The 22,123-nt window shown below is 41.3% G+C and overlaps 2 protein-coding genes across 13 annotated transcripts in view; one reads left to right on the top strand and one right to left on the bottom strand.

Annotated features, from left to right (window-relative positions):
• The window catches only part of LOC133476611 (hexokinase-1-like), a 55,449-nt gene extending 35,336 nt beyond the window's left edge, over positions 1-20,113 (bottom strand). Inside the window, exon 1 of one of the 2 annotated variants that reach the window (XM_061770235.1) lies at positions 19,977-20,113. The gene's annotated coding sequence lies outside the window, so the exon portion shown is untranslated. The remainder of the gene's footprint in view (positions 1-19,976) is intronic. The other variant, XM_061770233.1, reaches the window with a different exon arrangement.
• The window catches only part of myom2a (myomesin 2a), a 36,336-nt gene continuing 15,639 nt past the window's right edge, over positions 1,427-22,123 (top strand). For 2 of the 11 annotated variants that reach the window (XM_061770210.1, XM_061770221.1), the window contains exons 1-19: positions 1,435-1,583; positions 4,414-4,536; positions 8,061-8,156; positions 9,598-9,742; positions 9,805-9,959; positions 11,048-11,140; positions 13,195-13,283; positions 13,365-13,403; positions 13,769-13,933; positions 14,656-14,817; positions 14,880-15,021; positions 16,142-16,341; positions 16,414-16,467; positions 17,187-17,314; positions 18,342-18,525; positions 18,631-18,648; positions 19,994-20,174; positions 21,651-21,772; positions 21,868-21,885. In XM_061770210.1, coding sequence (XP_061626194.1) covers positions 1,450-1,583; positions 4,414-4,536; positions 8,061-8,156; positions 9,598-9,742; positions 9,805-9,959; positions 11,048-11,140; positions 13,195-13,283; positions 13,365-13,403; positions 13,769-13,933; positions 14,656-14,817; positions 14,880-15,021; positions 16,142-16,341; positions 16,414-16,467; positions 17,187-17,314; positions 18,342-18,525; positions 18,631-18,648; positions 19,994-20,174; positions 21,651-21,772; positions 21,868-21,885 — 2,248 coding nt within the window. In that variant the 5' untranslated portion in view covers positions 1,435-1,449. Of the gene's footprint in view, positions 1,584-4,413; positions 4,537-8,060; positions 8,157-9,597; positions 9,743-9,804; positions 9,960-11,047; positions 11,141-13,194; positions 13,284-13,364; positions 13,404-13,768; positions 13,934-14,655; positions 14,818-14,879; positions 15,022-16,141; positions 16,354-16,413; positions 16,468-17,186; positions 17,315-18,341; positions 18,526-18,630; positions 18,649-19,993; positions 20,175-21,650; positions 21,773-21,867; positions 21,886-22,123 lie in introns of all 11 variants that reach the window. The other 9 variants (XM_061770213.1, XM_061770212.1, XM_061770211.1 and 6 more) reach the window with 9 other exon arrangements.

The following is a 22,123-nucleotide window of genomic DNA, read 5'->3' as shown; positions in this document are numbered from 1 at the left end:
GAACTTTTCTTCTTTTCAAATTGCTCCAGTGAGTGGGAATGGCTTCAGGCGTTGCATTTTCAAGCACCTCCAGGGGGCAAATGTTCACCGGAATGAACTCGCGACAAACGTTGCTGCCATGTTGTGTCCACATGCAATAAGGAAAAACTCAAAATGTTCACGTTTTAGTGGTCTTCATCGGTCTTGTATAAGCGCTTCAACTTTGGTAGCAAACGGACAAAATTTCTTTTTTGAAAGAAAATTTCCCAAATTACCCTGAAATGGCAACTTCAATCCAAAGTGGGAGACTTTCCTTGTTTTTTTTTTTTTCCCCAGGCAAAAAAGTTGGGTCTTTAGCGCAAATGGCCAAAAGTTTCAAATCCCTGCTTCAAACCAAAATGGTTGACTTCCTGTTTCTTTTCAGGCATGACTTTGGAAGCTTTTTTTGCAGGTCTACTCATTTTAGACTTGCCTACTAAATTTCATGTTGCTGAGTGAAACTCTCTTCAGGGCTGCATTTTCAAAGATTTTAAAACTTAGTTATTAGATTTTGGGAAAATGGCCAAAATGACCCTAAATTGGTCCCCTGGAGCTACAATGGCCGACCTCCCGTGTATTTTGGAGCATAGCTTCTTGAGACTTTTTTTTACAAAATCTCATGCTGCTAAGTGAAACTTAGCTTCAGGGGCTGAATTGACAAAGATTTTACATCAAACTGAGTTATTAGACTTTTGGGGGAAATGGCCAAAATGACACTAAGATGGCTACTTGGAGCTTTTAAAGCCGAGTTTTTAGGAAAAATGGCCAAAACGTCCCTGAAATGGCCACGTCGAGCTAAAATTGCAGACTTTTCTGTGTCTTTTCGAGCATGGCTTCTTGGGACTTTTTTTTTTTTTTTTTTAGGGTCTTCTCATGATAGACATGAAACTGGATTTGGGGGCTGAATTAAAAAAAAAAAAATTCAATCCAGTGGGCTTAACCGAGCCAATTTTTGTTCCACTTTACTGTTTGAGCTTGAGAGCTGAATTTCTCTCTTGTGCTTGTGCAGTAAGACTTGAGGGGTATCCGTGTGTCTCAGGAGTTTAAAAATAGCTGACTGCTGTTCACAAGTGTGCAGCTAAGGAGGACAGGCGCCCCCTAACCCCCTAGAAACCTAAAAAGGGTTCATCAGGCTTTCATCACCTTCTTGCAAATAAATGATATTTACATTTGTATGCAAATGGGCGTACAACTTACCTGTTGAAATGTATTGTTTACAACTAAAGTACATGTGCGGAAAAGTAATACTAAGGTGACTATTGGAAGAAAAATATGTAAAGAAAAGAGTTAATTTGGGGGATAATAAACGAATCAAAGAATGAAACAAAGAGTTCGAAGATGATGTAGATGAAGCTGGTCAGAGTAGAATTTGTAGGTAAATGCTATATATAGTCACAGGCGCGTCCATACATGGGGTGGAAGGGGATCGGCATGCCCCCCGGCCGCCGAGGGGCTAATGTGGCTAATGTTTTTCTTCCCATCAGCAAAGTCCTTCCCAAGCCACGTCCGCCCGCTCCAGCGCCGCCAACGCCGCCGTTGCTTTGCGCTCTTTTAATCTCTCGGGGGTAAGTGCTCACTTTTGTATCGGCTTGGAATTGTCACAAATGTACCACTAACCGTCCTGCTCACATTGCAATTTAAACAGACCAAGAAATGATTAGAAATAAAAACAAGTCTGTGTGTCAGTTGGTGGCTGCCCAAGAAGCCGTAAATATATGTGTCGCATGTTTTATAGAGCTAAAGCTGCCTCGGCTCAAATTGACCTCAGCAAAACCGTCCGTCCTTGTCACCTTGAAAGTTACTAACAATGTCTTATCCCTTCTTTTAGTTAAACTCCCCCAAAACTATTAGCAATAGAAGTCTAGGTGTTAATTGCTGGTTGGTCACTGCCTAGTTAGCCCTAACTATATTTATTCTATGTTTCAAACAGCTTTGGGTCTAATTGACCCCAACCCCACCCCTCGAAAAAAATTATACAATTTCTTTCCTATGTGTCGGTTAGTTTACGTTTTTGACTGGCCAAATAGCCCTAAATATATATGTTCTACGCTTTATACAGCTAAAACAGCCATGGGTCAAATTGACCCCCCCAAAACCCACCTGTTACCTTGAAATTTACTAATATTTCTTATCCTCGACCCCAGCAATTTGAATTATAACGCTATGTGTCAGTTCCTTTATGTTTGTTAAGTGCCTAAATATTCCTAACTATAGGAATTGTATGTTAGGGTTAGGGTTAGCGCCAGCCTGAGGACAAGCGGCTCAGAAAATGGATGGATGGATGAATTTTTATTTGAAAATACCTCCCTATATCAATTAATCCACTGTAAAGTTTATGAATCTAGAAAATAGTCATTTTAAAAAATGGGTTGTATTTTTTTTTGTTTCTTTTTACGAACATTTGGTCAATCATTTTTTGCATTTGCAATTTTTATCACGTCATATCATCATGTAAACATAAAACATGAATAAGTAATGTCTGTTTCATAACAGGAGGGTTCAAAAGTCAACTTTCCAGAGTGGAAGCACGTCTGCTTGTCACTCTGTCATAAATTCAATCCACAGTATAAGAAGGAGTATTGCATTTAATGGTATCACGCTGAAGGATTTTGTGGTGTTAATGACTCACTTTTCTTCCCACTTCCACTTCTCTAATCACGGCTGACGGCTGCAAGCTATTCATAGCTGAGCGCTGTGAGCTCCTCAGGCCAAACGTTTCAAGGGCCGTCAAGTCTGTCCTCCAGAATACATCCATATTTTTTGCGGGTCTACTCATGATTGAGATGTTAACCGAATTTCATATTGCTAAGTGAAACGTTTGGTCAAGTTTTTAATCGTGTGCAGTTGAACTCTTGGATTACCTCTGGAAACCACTTCAAACCAAAGTGGGAGACTTCCTGTCTTTTCAGTCATGGCCTTCCTGAGGCTTTTTTTGTGGCTCTATCTACTCCACATGATAGAGATGTCTACAAAGTTTCATGTTGCTAAGTGAAACCAGCTTTCGAGGCTGAATTTTTGAAAGTGTAGTTATTTAGACAAGTTTTGGGGAAATGGCCAAAATGGAGCCTAAAATGGCAGTTTCAATGCAATATAGGTCAGCTATTTTGCTTGTTTCTGTTGGGCAATGGCTTCTTGAGACTTTTTGGGGGTCTCCTCATAGACATGTATACCAAATGTCATGTTGCTAAATAAAACTGGTTTCATTTTCAAACACTGTTTAAGTTGAGTAATAAAATTGCCAAAATGTAAAATGGCCACTTTAAACCAAAATGGCAGAAAAGCTTTTTTGTTGGTGTACTCATTATAGACATGTCTACCAAATTTCAAGCTGCTAAATGAAACTAGCTTTGGGGAACGATTTCTTTCTTCTTTTTTTTTTAAGGTACAATGTGTCGGATTTGCAGTTGTTTCCTGGCCAAAATCGATGTCTACATTAATATATGTGTTATCATTGGTGTATAATGACCTCTGCTAATAATCTGATTTATTCTCGTTAGCAAAGAATTTGAGATTTATTAACTGAACTTTTAAAATAGATGGTTAAAAAGCAAAGACACATGCAACTTGATTAGCTCCACGTACCTTCGTCCGGAAGACGAGTTTGCATTTTTCGCCGGTCGGCTTCATCATGTTAAGGTTCTGCATCCAGATGTTGGTAAACTGCACATGAGATGCTAACGATTTTTTTTTTTTTTACTCTATAAAAAACAAATAGTTAATTCTCAGGCCATTGAATCGATCGCAAGTGGACTGTACAGTTTGTCTTAGAAGACGTTTCGCCTCTCATCCGAGCAGGCTTCAACAGTTGAGCCAGATCGCTTAACGGCTCTCCCCCTTTTTTTGCATTCCAAAAGAATGATACCCTACGTGATGTGGGGCATGCCTTTAAATTGGAGCATAAATAGTTGAGTTTTCCACACAAACACTGGATTTAGCAGGAAAGAACAAAGTAGACCGGCTAATGGAAAATAGTATTGATGTTATGGTACTTCTAAACCCTAAAACAACTGGTACTTTCATACACACGGAGCAGCGACACCAACCAACAACAACCTTCTCTGCCTCTTCTTCTTTCTGTTAGTTATCATTTCCAGTAGCGTTCATTGCCGCTCACCATGTACAATTTGGTACTATACTGAAGGCATGCATCTCTAAATTGGGACTTGCCTATCTATATACTGAAAAAATATTGCGATGTAGTGGAGGAACACTGTTCTGATTCTATTTGTATATTATTTTTCAATACACTCATAATAACACTTAACAGACAATAACACTAACTGGTCACACAGTATGACCACCATATAGTGGATGGTGGTGATGTGATGACTAACATGTTTGGTGTCCCTTCCCTCCTTCCTCCTTGGTCACGCACGAGGTCTCCTTCCTTTCCAGTGTTCCCGTCATGGCTTCCAAAGTCATTCCCTGGTATAAGCGGAATCGCGGCAGCCAAGTGAAAAGTGATCTCGCTTATCAGTACAGCACCAAGCGTGTCGTCTCTGAGCAGACGACACAAAGGTACGGTGCGGCGGGACGCTGCCTCTCGCTGCTTGGCTGCGTTCAACTTAAGCGTACGTGTGGCTCGTCTTTTATTACTTTTATGACATACTTTATGTCATTCAGCTAAACGCTACATTTCTTTGGGGTGGGAGGGGCGGGGGTATAAAACACAGTGGAACCTCTAACCTAGAGGATTGATGATAAATGATATACTAGGAATATACACGTTAGGTAAAATTTCATATTTCGAAAACGTTTAAAACAGCAGCAAACAATAATAGAAAACAATACAAATATACAGTGAATCCAACGTCCCAAACCTTTGAGGTGTGTATTTCTTTCAAAAAGAACATTTCCTTCCTGTTTTTTTCCCATTATTATGCTCTTTTTTTTCAATTAAATGACATCCTAACTATTTGGTAGATGCTCATATTTTTGAAGCTTTATTTATGTTATAACTGCCCAAACGAAAAATAAAAACATTCACTTTTTATGTAGGTGGTTAAAGGGTGAATAGAAGTAGTAAAAGAAGTGTAAAAAGAAGTGTAAGTTTCAAAAGATAGTAAATACAAAAATAAATTCCATTAAAAGACTTTAACGAATAATTTAAAAAAAATTGTGTTAACTGTTTTCTTTTAAGTTTATTTATTTATTTATTTATGTAACCACTAGAAACAATGAAACTGTCAGTCTTAAACATGTAAAAAGAGGTTACACAAGGGTTTATAACAAAAAGATGATTAACTTCTCTCCTTTAAGATAACGAAGAGGTTAGTGTGATTGAACTTGTTTGCTATTGTAATATAACCATGTGTGTAAAACTATTTCGTTAGCCTCTTGGCCAGGTCGTAAATTTGTAAAAATGTATTCTCAGCTGACTTCCCCACTTAAATTACGGAAAACAAATCCAAATAAATACGTCCTAGTCACTTGAATTCAATAATGAACGTTGGTTCAGAGCTTTGGGTATCCAGTGCTCAAAGGTTACTGACTAATAGCGCATTTTTGATCAGCACCTTTACGGACCCCATGCAAAGTGTAAAAACAAAGAAGCTACAGCTTTGCCTTGGATAACGAGGAAAAAAGTGGCACACGATAGCTTCAAAACGCAATGAAAACCAATGGAAACAATATCGCACATTATGCATAACATTAGGAGTGTTTCAACATGAGTTTCAACCTATTTTCCCTCCAAAAATGTGGTCAAATTCGCCCCTAAAAAAACAGGAGCAATGGATATAGTGATAAAACCAAATTTTCATTGTGAATGGAACAAAAAAAATAAAAATAATCCCTCTGTCTTATGTTAGTGAAGGTCAACGAGGCTCTAAGTGTAAAAACATGCTAATAACAGTAAATAGGAAACGTTACGTTTGCCTTTTTGGGGACTCAAGGACACCGTACAGAACTAGCTAGAAACAAACGGCGTTGGTTTAAACTTTGGATGCGTATTTTTGCTGACTTAGTACGAATTTGGAGGTTCCGCTACATGTTGGGGCACATGTCCGCTTGTAGTTTGGCGTAAAACGTCACGCCGAGCCTTTGTGCCTTCACCGAAGAGCTTTCTGCTGCTTTAGCTTAGCTTTAGCATCGTGTGACGCTTGGGCAGGATGGCTTTCCATTAACTTGCAGGCTGCACCAGCGGATGCTTTGCATGACAAGCTGCAGGGGCCACAATGCTAAATGGAGCAGCCTCTGATGCTCAGCACCTTCTGTTCTATAATGTTCTGCACTCATTCCACGATGTTCTAGATCCATTCCACTGTGTTCTACACTCACTCTCTGCAATCATGAATGATTGTTCTGTAATCATCCCGTATTGGTGTTCACATATTCCACAATTTTCTTCAGTCATTCCACAATGTTCTACACCTATTCCACAATTGTCTGCATTTATCCCACAATGTTCTGCACTTATTCCACAATTTTCTACAGTCATTCCACAATGTTCGACACTTATTCCACAATTGTCTGCATTTATCCCACAATGGTCTGCACTTATTCCACAATGTTCTACTGTCATTCCACAATGTTCGACACTTATTCCACAATTGTCTGCATTTATTCCACAATGGTCTGCACTTATTCCACAATGTTCTACTGTCATTCCTCAATGTTGTACTCATATTCCACAATGGTCTGCAGTTATTCCGCAATGCTATACAATTATTCCACAATGTTTTGCAGCTATTCTGCAACGTTCTACACTTATTCCACAATGTTTTACACTTATTTGACAACCTTCTACAGTTCTTCCACAACTTTTACAGTTATTCTGCAATGCAATGCTCTACAACCTTTACTGTTATTACCTCATCTAAAATTGTTCCTCAATGTGCTACAGTTATTCCACAAAAATCTCTTGATTAGTGCAGCATTCTACAATTATTCCACAGCATTCTACAATTATTCCACAATATTCGATGTTTAGTCTCCATTTTTGGGTCACTGCAGAGTATTGTATGATTTTTGTGGTATCCCACAGGGTTCTACAATTATTCCACAATGTTCTGATTATTACACAACATTCGATATATATTTCACAATCTTCTATAGTTAGTCCACAATGTTCAATGTTCAATTATACAATTATTCCAGTGTTATACAATTATTCCACAACGTTCTCCAGTTATTCCACAATACTAGGTAAATTCCACATCATTCTACCATTATTCCATAATTTCCTACAATTGCTCCACAATGTTCTGGTTATTCCACAAGATTCTACAATTGTTCCCGTGTTCTGTGATAATATTAAATGAAATGATTATTCCATAATAGTTCATTAATATTTCCCAATCTTTTACAGTTATTGCACAATGTTCTGTTTCACCACAACATTAAACAATGATTCCACAGTTTTCTGTTGCTATTACACAACATTCTACAATTATTCCACAATGTTATTGTCATTCCACAAAGTTCTACAATTCCGTCTGTGCTCTGCAACTATTTTCCGATTTTTCCATAATGTTCTACAACCTTCTGCAGTTATACGATCATGTTGTACAATGATTCTACGAGATTCCACAATGGCCTACAGTTGTTCCCCCACATTCTAGGATTATTCCACAAAGTTATACAATTATTACACAATGTTGTACAATTACTTGACAATGTTCTACCCTCATCCTATAATATTCTGCGATTATTAACGCTGAACTTCCGATGTTTCCGTGTGTCGACTTTTGTTGCAAGAGTTGATCCACTTGACTGTTTCTGAAGCGATGTGATGAAATGGAAAATTGTCTGAGAGGCAGCGCAGGCCGCCGTGTCGTCATGTGCACAGCCCAGTCATGTGGGGGGCCACATTGTCACAAATAAACTCTTTGTGGATCAACAAATAGTCGATGACAATGACAATTGACAATGTAACACCAGCAATACTATACGATACTGTCCGTTCTATACTGTACTGCATATGTAGATCTGCATGTGAACAAAAGCAGCAAGAATAGTCAGCAGCGTTGTATGTGACAATTATACATAGATCCATTTCTCAGACAAGAAGCCACTCGCTGACTTTCTGTTTCCCCGGTCAGCAGCAAGTCAAGTTCCAAGTCGACGAGGCAGGTGCAGGCCGCGGCCACAGAGGCAATGGCGGAACCGGAGTACACCATCCCGGTGTTTCGGCAGAGGTGAGGATGACACGTCATGTCGGAGATGTCGCGCTATTCTGAGGTGTAAGCTAACACCTAGCCGCGCCGACCCGGATTTAGGATGTGGCAGAGATGGGAGTTAAGTAAGTTAAGCCTTAACATTCATGTTTCAAGCAAGTCTCAAGTCGAGTCCCCTACTAAATTTCAAGCAAGTCAAGTCATGACTTGGGTCATACAAACTTACTCAGACTTTTTAAGTCAAGTCAAGTCGGGTCTCATGAATACCGAGTCAAAGTCAAATCGAGTCGAATCCTTTATAGGTTTTAGTCCCCAGTTTTAAAATTGGAAACTTAAAGTCTACCTGCACTCAAGCCATGCGACTGGAGTCCCTTGCGTCTATTTTAAATGGAGTGAGTCAATAATTGCAACTCAGTCCGCGGCAGGGAAATTCTTTGGTAAGCGACCGCTGACTTGCACTCAAGTCTAGTGACAAGTAGGAGGTGAAAGTGTTCGTGTTGTTAGCGGTTGCGTCTCCGTCAAGGATGCGTTTCTTGATGCACTGCCAAGATCCGATCTAGTCAAAGTACGTAAAAAGCTATTCGTAACGTGATATGATACACTTCCCTCCAATTCCAATTGGATTTGATACAATTCATTCCAAATATGATATCATACGATTCAGTCCAATTATCATATGATACCATTCACTCCATTTGCAATATGATATGATCAACTTTGCTCCAGCTGCGCTACGATATAATTCACCACAATTGCAGTACAATTCGATTCACTGCTATTACGATATAATCCAATTACGATTCAGTCTAATTACAGTGTGATGTGATACAATACAATTCCCTCCAATTACAGTACAATATGATTCACTGTAATTATGATAAGATACCCACTAATTATTGCACAGTACAATTCACTCCAGTCCAATTCACATGATACGAGACGATTCACACAAAGTATGATATGATCGGATTCATTCGAGTTATGATACAACTCAAATAATTCCAATTGGTGTCCGATTTGATACAATTGTTTCCAATTACAATTTGATAACAACTCCAATTGTGATGTTATATGATACGATTAATTCTAGTTATGAAACGATACATTCCGCTTGCCAAACAGTAAAATTCACTCGGGTTGTGCAACCATGAATGATTCACTCCAATTCTGATGCGATTCATTCCAATTATGATACAATGCAATTCACTCCAATTCTGATGCAATATGATTCACTCCAGTTACGATACGATTCACTCCAGTTGCAATGAGATACGGTGCGATTTATGACAATGACGATACAGCAAGACTTCTGTTGTGATATGATTCACTCCATTTGAGATACAGTTCAAATCAATTTTGATTTGATTCACTCCGATTACGATGTGATGCCATTCATTCACAATGCTGAATTTGTCATATGTCATGTATTACTGTCTAATAAGAATGTGTTTGCATACCGTAGGACCAGCGAAGAGACAGGAGAGACTGAGGAGTACCAGCGAGTGAGCACAAAGTTGGAAAAGGGCTTGGCTGTCATCCAGGAGGAACTCCAAAGGATGAGGATCTCCACCAAGGCTCAAGTCGATAGTCTGGCCATCGAGAAAGAGGTAAGGAGAGCCTGGTCCAGTCCAAAAACCAAAGCCACGATCCTGTCCGTCTTGTGTGCCAGGTGAAAGAGAAGATGTACAGGAAAGTGGATTTGCTGGAGGAAATCCCGCGCATGCCAGACTTCATCGTGGCCTTGCGGCCTCACACCGTGTGGGAGAAGATGCCCGTCAAACTCTTCTGCACCGTGCTGGGGACCCCCATGCCCATCGTCAAATGGTCACAAACAAACCTTTTAACCTCTTTCAGTCTGCCGTTTGCACTGCACTACCATTTATTCAACAAGGTTCTACAGTTATTCCACAATTCTTTTACAGTTATTCCACAATGTTCTGCCCTTGTCCCGCAATGTTATATGATCGTTCCACAGATGATCGTTTTAGGGTTATCAAACAGTTTCCTAGTGGTTCCTATGATTGCCCTACAACTGTCTGTGACACTTCCGTAATGTTCCAACAGTTAATCCACAAGGTTCTACCGTTATTGTACAAAATGCTATAAATATCCCAGAATGTTTGAAGATAATTTCACCATGTTCTAAAATTGTTCAGCAACACTCTACATTTATTATAGTGTTCACTATTCTATGATTCTGGTGTTTTACAATTATTCCGTAACGTTCTGTGATTGTTCCCCGATTTTCTAGTAATTCTGCAACATTCTGTGATTATTCTGCAACATCCTTCGACAATTCCACGTTTTCACAAAGTTTTAGAATGATTTCACAAGATTCTAGATTTCCCCGCAACATTTGATTATAGCAGAACGTTTGAAGGTATTGCCACAATGTTCTAAAATGATTCAATGTTCCATGATTAATCCAGTGCGCTACATTTATTCCACACAGTTTTATGTGTTCTATTCCACAACAGTATGCAATTATTCCACAGTGTTGCACAATTATTCCTCAGGGTTCTGATTATTACACAACCTTCTGTGATTATTCCAGTCTACTATAATGATTCCACAACATTTTATAATTATTCAACAATGTTTCAGGTTATTACAGTGTTAAACAATTATTCATCAATGATCACCAATCATTTTTTTGCAACGTTCGATTATTTCGACATTATTTTTATAATTCCACAGCGCTGGACTCACCTTAAGACTATTTACACTTGATTCGTTACACAACATTCTGCAAATTATTTCACAATGTTCTGTAGTTATTCCACAGCACCCTACAATTATTCAATTTATTCCACAGTGTTCTACCACTATCAAATCATTCCACAACGTATTACTATTATTCCCCAGTGTTCCAGGGTTATTCCCTGAAGTTGAAGAGTTGCGCCTGTGTGCAGGTACAAAGGAGGCGTCCCAGTGGACCCTCTGAGCGCTCCAGGAAAGTACAAGATTGAGAGCAAGTATGGAGTACACAGTTTGATCATTAGCAGGTATGACAGCACAAACACAAACAAATGGTAACAAACAAAAATGATGAACACAAACAACAACACACACACACACACACACAAGACAATTGTGTTCAATGTCAATCAATAAAGCCGGAAATGGAACTTGGTTTTAAACCTTCCTGCTACTCAGCGCAGAATGAGCAATATCATTCATTCCATGAGCATTACCTATAGAACACCAGCAGGTGGCAGTATCACAAATAGTTTTACTTTATTTTCGTATGTCAACTTGTGTGACTGTTCACGAATGTTCACGAATGTTCAGAGGAATCATTATTTCCTATGGTTAAAAAGAGTTTTGAAATCAGGGGTGGGCCAACATTGACATTTTTAAACAGACAGATGGGCCAGCTCAAATAGAAAATAAGGAGAGTAATAATTTAATATATGTTCAATTGTTTATTTTAATAAAGTAATAATTCATTCTAGTTGTAATATCTTATTTGTAAATAATTCCATTCGATCTTATATTGCTATCATATACGGTAGCGCAGCAACATAAACACTACCCCCCCAAATCCTGTTCAATCACTCGTTTGATTCCCAAACTAATGGTGAAATTCACGCCAACCCCCCACCAGAGGCTTTTAATTCTTCACAAAAGCAAATGACCTTGCTTATATCGTCTTCACAAACTTGTTTTCAAGCGTCTCAGAGCCATGAGTCGTACTGCGTGGTACACTCAGGTTGAAGTTGCCGCTCCAACCAGACTTGGCATTTTACCAGACTGTGATTTTTTGGGGAAATCTTGTCCCATTGCTTCTCAGTTGCATCTTCTATTGCAGAACTCTCTGCTTCCTACTTTCCCCACTCTGATCTAAAGCCTTGTCTCGAGACTCGTGCTCTCGAAGCAGCATACTGTCGAGCGCTGACCTTTCATGTAAACAATGTGGGAGGGGACATTTTGGGCAGTGGGGTGAAATGTTTGAAGGCTGGAAGGGAGGAGGGGGGAAACAGAGGAGGGGGTTCTTCCTGGCCCGTTGCTCTCCTTCAAGACTCCTCAGCTGTTTCAAGCTCTGCTGACCTTTGCGTCATTGGAGCTTCATTGGAGCAAATTCTTCACTGTGTGAGGCCAAGCCCACTTCTCCTTAATACGCCGCGTGGTCATCGAGGAGACGAAAGAGGAGCCTCGCAAGTAGGATTCTAGCACAATGTTCTACACTTATTCCACATGGTGCTGCTGTGATTGTTCAACAACAATCTACGGTCTTTCCACAAACTTCTGTGATTGTTCTATAACGTTCTGCAACAATTCCACATTCCGGAATGTTGTACAATTTGGCATCGCAAAATACCATCGTTCCACAATGTTCTATGAATATTCCACAATGTTCCCCCGTCTTGTTTCACCATGTGGTGGTCAAGGAGACACCTTTAAAATAGTCTGCGAGCACAGTAAAGGTCACATTTCTTCTTCTATTCTCACCCGACGACGCCAGCGCTGCTTTCGCCGCACATCACCCGTATGCCCATTTTTAACTCCACCGCCACTGTTTTCACGTTCCACAATGATGCCACAATATCCTAAAGCATCCATCCATCCATTTTCTGAGCCGCTTCTCCTCACGCGGGTCGCGGGCGTGCTGGAGCCTATCCCAGCTGTCATCGGGCAGGAGGCGGGGTACGCCCTCAACTGGTTGCCAGCCAATCGCAGGGCACATACAAACAACACACCATTCGCACTCACATTCACACCTGCGGGCAATTTAGAGACCCCAATTGATGCATGTACAGGCGGGGCCGGGAATTGAAACCCGGTCCTCAGAACTGTGAGGCCGACGCTCTAACCAGTCGTCTACCGTGCCGCCCAGTTTGAACATATATGCAATAATATGAGGGGATTAACCATTTATATGGTTTCATAATGGCCCTCTAAGGGAAACCGTAACTACAACGTGGCTTGCGACAAAAACATTAGTTTGACACCCCTAATCTATGTGCTCTGTGATCTTTGGACAATGTTTTACAATGATTCCACGTTGTTGTGTGATGATGACAGTGTTCTGCCATTATTCCGCAATGTGTTTTTTCAGGTGTGTCGTGAGCGACACTGCAGATTACAGCGCCGTGGCCACCAACACACACGGCACAGCCGCCAGCGCGGCCACAGTCACTGTCAGGAGTAAGTGTACGTTACACATTTCCCGTCCGTTGTGTCGAGCTGCGGAACAGTGACGTTATGACGACTCTCGTGTCTGCGCAGGAGCGAGTGGAGGCGGATGGTCCAGCCAGATCGGTATAGGTAAGATGACGCAGACAGACCTGAAATCTCGCACAGTTTAGTTTATGCTTAAAAAAATACATATATTATTCCACAACATTCTAGGATTGTTAATGCAGCCCCATGGGGGGCAAAGCCAGTGCAAACTGTAGGCCGGTCCCAAGCCCGGATAAATGCAGAGGGTTGCATCAGGAAGGGCATCAGGCTTAAAACTTTGCCAAACAAATATGAGCGTTCAGCCAAAGAATTCCATCCCGGATCGGTCGTGGCCCGGGTTAACAACGTGGACCCGCAGGAGCTGAATTTCCACCGGCGTCGTCAACCTAACTAATTACGAATATTCTACCATGTTCTATGATGATTGTACATTTCTTCCATCATTGTAGTTCCCCGTCTGAGCGGGAGCCACTTCAGTAAGTTGGAGGTGAGCCTGGTGCATTGTTTCCCGGTCACATTCGGCGTGGAGGGCGAGTCGGCCAGCCTGCTGTGCTCCCTGGTGGCGGTCCCCGATCTCCCCAACCTGCCCCCCACCATCGAGTGGTACAGAGACGGTGAGGCCTTCTACAATTATTCCGCAATCATCAGAAAGTATTTCACAACAATCAATTATTCCACAGAGGTCTATGATTAGACAACATGATTATTCCAGTGTTCTATGACCATATTTTCAAATGATTCAGCAATGTTCTATGATTATTCCACAAGGTTTCATGAGAGACCCATGATATTTTGCAATCGTTCCACAATGTTATCCAATTATTCCACAACATTCTAGAATTACAGTACAGTATTCCACAATGTTTTATGATTCATCCATGACATTCTGCAATCGTCCCACATTCATTCATTCATTCATTCATCTTCCGTTCCGCTTATCCTCACGCGGGTCGCGGCTGTGCTGGAGCCTATCCCAGCTACCTTGGATTTTTCCACCACCATCTACAATTATTCCACAAATGTATGATTATTCCAATGTTTTCCAATTATTCCACTACATTCTTTGTTTATAACGACACAATCACTCCACAATGTTTTATGATTATTTCTTGTGATTATTCTGAAACGTTCCACATTGTTCCCCAATTATTGCACAATGTTCTACAATTATTGCACCACAGTCCACAATGATTCCATAATGTTCTACAGTTATTTCACAAAGTCATTCATTATTCCACCAAGTTCTAAAGTTATTTCAATGTTTCGTTCCACAATGCTCCAAGATTATTCCACGACATCTATGCTTGTTTCACTCCATGTTGTGGTCCTATTCCAGATAAACTTTTGCAGCCTGGCCCCCTGGTGGACATGTCGGTGGGCGGCAGTGTGGCTCGCCTGGTGTTGCCCCACCTGGCCAAGGACGACGAGGGTCTTTACACAATCCGCGTGTTCACCAAGGACGGCACCTCCGAGCACTGCGCCTACCTCTTTGTTTCAGGTAGCGCATGCTAGTGTGTTAGCATGTTAGCATTTGATCACTTCTTATTCTTTGTCCCCTAGATGCCACCCCCCCTGTGGCTGGGGCCCCCGGAGCCCCCATGAGCGTCAAGGCGTATGACATCAACTCCGAATACATCCTGGTTGCCTGGAAACCACCCAACACCGTCGACGAGGCAGCCATTACTGGTTACTTTGTGGACAGGTAGATGCGTTCACCGGTCATGTGACGCTGCTGGTTAGCATGTAGCACAGAGGCCCACTGCATTCATTTAGCTATTTTTTTCCGAAAATATATTTATTAATTTTGATAATTTTCCAATTCATTTAGCTTCTTAAATTATTTATTTGCTTTATTGTAATAATACAAAAACAAAAAATATGAGCAAAATAACTATTTTAAATGAATAATAAATGAAGAACTATACAATTAATGAATAGTACAATAAATGGCATGATTACCTTATCATTAAGATTAACAATGCAACATGAAAGAAATATCGATATTTTTAAAAAGCAAATATTTCATTCAATGATTGGTTAAATCATTATAATTAAATTAATTCTAAATAATAGCCTTTTGAAAATTGCATTAAATAATGTTGTATTATTAAAACAAATAATTTTACGTAAATACATAAGTATCTGTAAAATAATAATAATTGGTTAAATAATTCTAATTAAATTAATTATAAATAATAAAATATAAAAATGAGCATGAGCTGCCCCCGCGACACGACCCCGGATAAGCAGAAAAACATGGATGGATGGATTTTTTAAAATTTAATTTGATAATTGATTATCCATCCATCCATTTTCTTTACCGCTTCTCCTCACTAGGGTCGCGGGCTGCTGAAGCCTATCCCAGCTATCTTCGGGCGGGAGGCGGGGTACACCCTGAACTGGTCGCCGGCCAATCGCAGGGCACATAGAAACAAACAACCATTCGCACTCACATTCACACCTACGGGCAATTTTAGAGTCTTCAATCAACCTCCCACGCATGTTTTTGGGATGTGGGAGGAAAGCGGAGTGGCCGGAGAAAAGAACATGCAAACCCCACACAGGCGGGGCTGGGATTTGAACCCCAGTCCCCAGAACTGTGAGGCGATAATTGATTAACTAATTAAAATTAAATTATTTATAATTCATACAATTTAAAAAGTGAGCATGACATATTATTAAAATGAAGTGTTTTACATGTATTACATATCCATTCTAACTATTTTTGTAACCTGATCCACATATGATCATTTAGTAGCTAGCACGCAGCACTACTTGAACAATGTTTTAATTTGTTATTTATTTATTTATTTATTTTGCAGGTGTGAGGGGGGGAGCGACTCATGGGTCCAGTGCAACGACGCCCCGGTGAAGGTGTGCAAGTACCCGGTCCACAGCCTGAAGCCGGGCCACTCGTACCGCTTCCGGGTCCGAGCCGTGAACAGCGCGGGTGTCAGCAGGGCCTCCCGCCCGTCCCACGTAGTCACGGCCCTGGACGCCGCCGAGAGCGCCAAGCTGGAAGGTAGCCACGAAGGTAAATGCCGGAAAAGGAAACGGACGCTCCGCCTCACACTTCTGATCTTTTCCGTCACAGTGATTAAGAGGCAGGGAAAGTACCACGTTGTCACCAGGAATCATGAGCTGGAAGGTACAACAGGATTCTGGTAGCGACTGACTGTATGTGCCACCCTGAAAAACACCTTGAAATCCACTTTCAACCCATCTTAAAATACCCTTGAACACACCTTTAAAAGAACCTTCAACTAACCCTACCTTATTCCTGACCATAAAACAATGTTAGTATCAATAAACCCGCCTTGAAACAACCTCAAGCCTGAGTTAAAATACACCTTAAACCCTCCCAAAGCAACCTTGAACCCAATTGAAACAACCTTAAACCTGACCTAAAACCCACCTTCGTCCAACCCTAAACGCACCTTGAAACCAGCCTTAAACCCACACTGAATCCACCATAAACCTGACTTCAAGCCCACCTTTAACCCATCCGAAACCAACGTTAAACCCACTTTCAATCCACCTTTAACCCACCTTCAAACAACCTTAAACCTGACTTCAAACCCACCCAAATCTAACCCTAAACCCACCTTGAGTCTGACTTAAAACCAAGCTGAAACCCAGCCGAAACCAACCTTGAGCCCACCTTAAACACACTGTGAAACAACCTTAAACCTCATTTGAAACCCACCGTAAACCAACCCAACACCCACCTTGAAACAACCTTAAACCTGACTTCAAACCCACCTTAAATCCACCCTAAACCAACCATAATCCTAACCTTAAAGCACACCTTTAAACAACTTTGAAACCACCATAAACAAGCCTAATGAATCCACCGTACGTTCTCAGGCCAGGCGACCATTCCTGATCCGCCCAGCGATGTGCACGCGTCTGAGATTTACAAAACGCACGTCGTGCTCAGCTGGACACCGCCCAGCCAGCGTGGACCTGCACCACTGTACTACGCCGTAGAGCAGGTGCGCGTGTGTGCGTGTGGTCCAAATCAAAATCTTTAGTTCACAAAAAGTTGGTCGTCGCAAACAGAGCCTCCAAATCAAAGTCCTTTGTTCACAAAAAGTCGCGCGATCATCAACAGGTCTAAATCAAAGCCCCTTGTTTGCCAAAAGTAACCCAAGCACAAACAGATCAAAATCAGTCATTTCCACCCCCTAAAAGAAAATCCTCTGTCACAAAACATTGGTTGAGTACAAATATGAGAGCCAACTCAGTGTTTTATTGACAAAAGGTTGGTCAGTCACAAACAGAAGATCCAAATCAAAGTCCTTCATTCACAAAACGTCAAGCACAAACGGAAGATCCAAATTAAAGTCCTTTCTTTGCAGAGTTACCCAATCACACAGAGATCCAAATCAAATTCCTTTGCTCGCAAAAAGTGGCTCAATCACAAACAGAAGTTCTAAATTGAAGTCCTTGGTTGAGCACAAAGAAAAAGATCCAAATCGAAGTCCTGTGTTCACAAAGAGTCGGTCGAGCCAAAATGAAAATCAGAATCGAAGTCATGTTTTCAAAAAAGATCAACTGTAAATCAAACTCCTGTGCTCACAAAAGGTTGGTTGGGCACAAGCAGAAGATCCAAATCAAATTCCTTTGATTACTAAACGTCTGTCAACCATAAACAAATCAAAGTCCAAGTGCTTTCATCACAAAAAGTTAGTCAGGCACAATCAGAAGATCCAAATCAAATTCCTTCCTTCACAATAAGTACGTCAACCATAAACAGATCCAAGTTGAAGTCCTTCGTTCACAAAAAGTCGCCTAATGACAAACAGACCCAAATCAAAGTGCTTTTTTCACCAAAAGCTGGTCAATCACAAAGTGAAGATCAAGTTAAAGACCTTTGTTGACAAAGAACGTTGCTAAATCACAAACATATCCAGATGAAAATCGTTTGTTTACAAAAAGTAAGTCATAAAGAGGCGTATTTTCAAGACGTGTTAGCTGGGAGTCCCACTGTGTCGCTCGTCGTATGTGATGTCCCGTCAGTGTTTGGCGGCTGGCGGCTCATGGCGGCGCGTCAACACGGGTGTGGAGCTTCGCTCGCCTCGTTCGGCCGTCTTTGATTTCCCGGACGAGCGCGCTTACCTGTTCCGAGTGTTTGCGTTCAACGCGTACGACGTCGGCCCGGCCTCGGAGCCCTCAGAGCCCGTGAGGAAGGCGCACCGGGACGGTAAGGGAACGGAGCAGCGTCCCTCAACGTAGCACATTATCTCCTACTGTACATTATATTTCGCATTCTGTAGTGTACATGACTATGTGAAACGCTATGTTGCAGGTTGTGAGCTGCCTGTTGGTACGTACCAGGTTGCTTTTATTCACTTTTACTTCCTACACGTTAAAAGTGTGTCCTCCTCTGAGCACCCTGCACACACATTAAGCCTCCTCTCATGTGCGTGGCCTAATTTTAAAATCAACCTAGACCTTGAAAATAATTCATTCCACATATTTGCGACACTTTTCTACTTAAACATGTCAACTGCCAAAAGTGTAGAAATGTTGATTACGTTGACTCGGACAAGTAGGGAAGACGTTTCATGCCAAAAAGTAATTCTGACAGATTTGGTTTCACTTTTTTCACCCGGGACATTTTAAATATTATATTATTTTAAGAAGTGTGCAAACAATTTCATTATCTATGTTGATATGACCCTTGTGAAGCCAAGTAGAGAAGACGTTTTATGCTAAAAATGTATTTGCCTTTACAAATTAATACATTTATTTATTTATTCATTCATTCCTACAATTTATGTATTTATTTTTGCTTAAAAAATGTTTTTTTAAAAAAAAGGGTACATTTGACCAGGACATGTTTAACTATCCAAAAGTGTCTGAAACACCAAATGAAAGCAGGTGCATTCAGGTGAAAATATGTGTATTTTACAGGTCCCCAACACAACACCCCTCAAGTCATTTAGAAAAAACTCCAGTTTCGGTGATCAATGCAAAATTTGGCAGACATGTCTGTCATAATACGATGCACAAAATGTCTCGAGGACCCGTGTCTGCACCTGAACAGAAAGTCGGCCATTTTGGAGTCATTTTGCTCAGTAGTGCCGCCTAGAAAGTTTGACAAAAATCAGCCCCGGACACCAATGTCACCATTTGATATCAAATCCCAATGGCCTTTGTCCGGAATTGAACAAAAAGTCGCCCATAGTGCTATGAAGTAGCCATTTTGAGACCAATTTGCTCAGTAGTGGCCCCTGAAATGATTGGGGAAAAATTAGCCCAGACACTAGTTTAATCGGTTGGCATGACATTGGGTGGACATGTCCATCGTAATATGACACATGAAAAAGTCTCAAGGACCCATGCTCGAAATTGAACATACAGATGGCCATTTTGTTTTTTGCGAATTCACCCAAATGAGCCCAATCAGATCAATATGACCCTCAATATTCCAGGAACATAAACAGTTTGTTTTGAATTGCACAGTTATGTTTGTTTGTTTTAAGTCACAAAGAGGCAAGAACACAGTTATAATTATTGCTGTTGTTGTTGTTGGATTTCAAGTCAGATCACACACTTTGGGAGTGGAGCACGCTTCACTGCAAATAGCCGACTGGACGCAACATTTAACGTTAGTGCTTGGTTAGCTGCCCCGTTGCCAACGTGTCCTACCCGTCTGTCCCAACAAGCAGGCGTAGCATCCGCTCCAGGCCAACCGGTCGCCACCCGCAACACCAAGTCATCTGTCTTCGTCCAGTGGGAGGCACCCAGGCATGGGCAGCAAGACCTGATGGGATACTACATCGACGGCCGCATGGTGGGCAGCAAGGACTGGTTTGCCTGCAACCACAAACCTTTCAAACTCAACAGGTCCAGCATATACTTAAGTATTGTGGCTGTTACAACAGGTGTGATTGGCTTGTATGCCGAGTTAGCCATTTGGCACACCTCCCTGCCGTTTAGCAGGCCTCCCCACTAGCAACTCTCCCACTTAGGGTATGTCCAATAATGCTAATGCTAATTTTTAATCAAATACAAATTGACAGTAACACTTCCACAGTGTTAAGCTGTGCACTGTGACAACAACACCATCTGTGATTGGCGTGTATACTAACTTAGTCAGTTAGCAAGCCTCCCCGCTGTTAAAGGTGGGTAAAAATACAGCCAAAAGTATTCATACCAACCAATTGTGAGTTATCTTATGTGAGGAAAGACCACTGCAGTTCCTGGAGACCAAAGGGACAGTTGTCTCTGCCTAAACAAAGAAGCGCTATCTATCTTATACTCTGAGTAGGGGGTGGGGTGGAATGTGCCAGAAAGTTCCACTTCTTATAAGGCAAACAACAAATGTTACAACCTTCAGAAACAAGCCCAGATAAATGACTTATACTTGCGAATATACACAATCTTTATTGTTCCTTTTCCCAGGCTACGCCTATCTTGATCTCACAGAACCGCCCTTATTTATTTTGATATGCAGGCATTCTATCTTTATAAAAATATATCACCGGTAGCAACTCTCCCACTTTTGTCCACTTATATCCAATAATGCTAACAGTGAAGCTAATTTTCGTCATGTTAAACATAAAGCAGTATGACCAGAGTAAACAACACGTGATCAGTTATTCAGTGAGCAAGCCTCTCCGCTAGCAACTCTATCGGTTCTGTTCACTTATATCCGCTAATGCTTATGCTGCTTTTCAAATCATGTGAAACTGACAAACAAGACAAACGCGTCTCTACAACGACCAGCGCAAACAACACGTGTGATCGAAGTTCGCCATTTAGCAAGCCCCCCGACTAGCAACTCTCCTTATTCTGTCCCCTTATATCCGCCATTGCTCATTTTTAATCATGTAAAACTGAAAAGGCATGTGTACAACAAACACAGACAACTGCCCAGTCCACTATATCTGCTTTGTCATTTAAAACTGACAAATATGAAAAACACATCTCTACAACCAGGGTTATCAAAACGTGTGATCAAAGTTAGCCGATTAGAAAGCATCTCTGCTAGCAACTCTCTCGCTTGTCGGCTAATGCTACTTTTAACCATGTTAAACTGAACATTCTTTTTACACAGTGTTGGCAGTACGTCTTTACAATGACCAGAATAAACAACACGTGATCTTCACGGACTCCCGCTTCTGTACACTTATATCTGCTAATGCTAAAGCTAATGCTCCTTGTTAATCACATAAACCTTCTAAATGTGTCTCCAGAGTAAACAACGGTCAAAGTTAGCCACTTAGCAAGCTTTTCCAGTAGCAACTGTCCTGCTTTCTTCAGTCTAGTCTACGGTCACTTTTAGCTCTTTTTACACAGGACGGTGTTACATCTTTCCAGGTTTGTGGTGCACGGCCTAACGCCCGGGGAGACCTACGTGTTTCGGGTGCAAGCCGTCAATGTCTTCGGACTGAGCGAAGAGTCTCAGGAGTCGGGACCCATCGCAGTAGAGCCGGCCCTGGGTGAGCACTGCCCGGAAGCTTTGACGACAAACCGCTTGGTTATCGTCGGGTCCTTCGGTCCTTTCATGTTCTCTGCTATTCTGTTGTTATACCAGGTGGGGGGTTTGAGTGTGGTATGTATTAAATGGTTGTGCCTCCCTCCTGCCCTGATCTGCACGCCACCTGCTCCTTCACATGATTTCTTATAGTCATCACAAGACACATTTTAAGATCCATGTGGTTCTGACCCACCACTGATGCACTTTTCACTAACAGTACCAAAACCAGAGGTGGCAAAAGTACTCACACTCTGTACTTAAGGAGAAGGACTGTTTAAAAACATGACTTAAGTCAAAGTAAAAAGGTACAGAC

The sequence above is a fragment of the Phyllopteryx taeniolatus genome, chromosome 4 (assembly GCF_024500385.1).
Source record: "Phyllopteryx taeniolatus isolate TA_2022b chromosome 4, UOR_Ptae_1.2, whole genome shotgun sequence".
Lineage (NCBI taxonomy): Eukaryota > Metazoa > Chordata > Actinopteri > Syngnathiformes > Syngnathidae > Phyllopteryx > Phyllopteryx taeniolatus.
The sequence above is the reverse complement of the archived record's forward strand: the minus strand, read 5'-3'. Positions and strand labels throughout refer to the sequence as shown.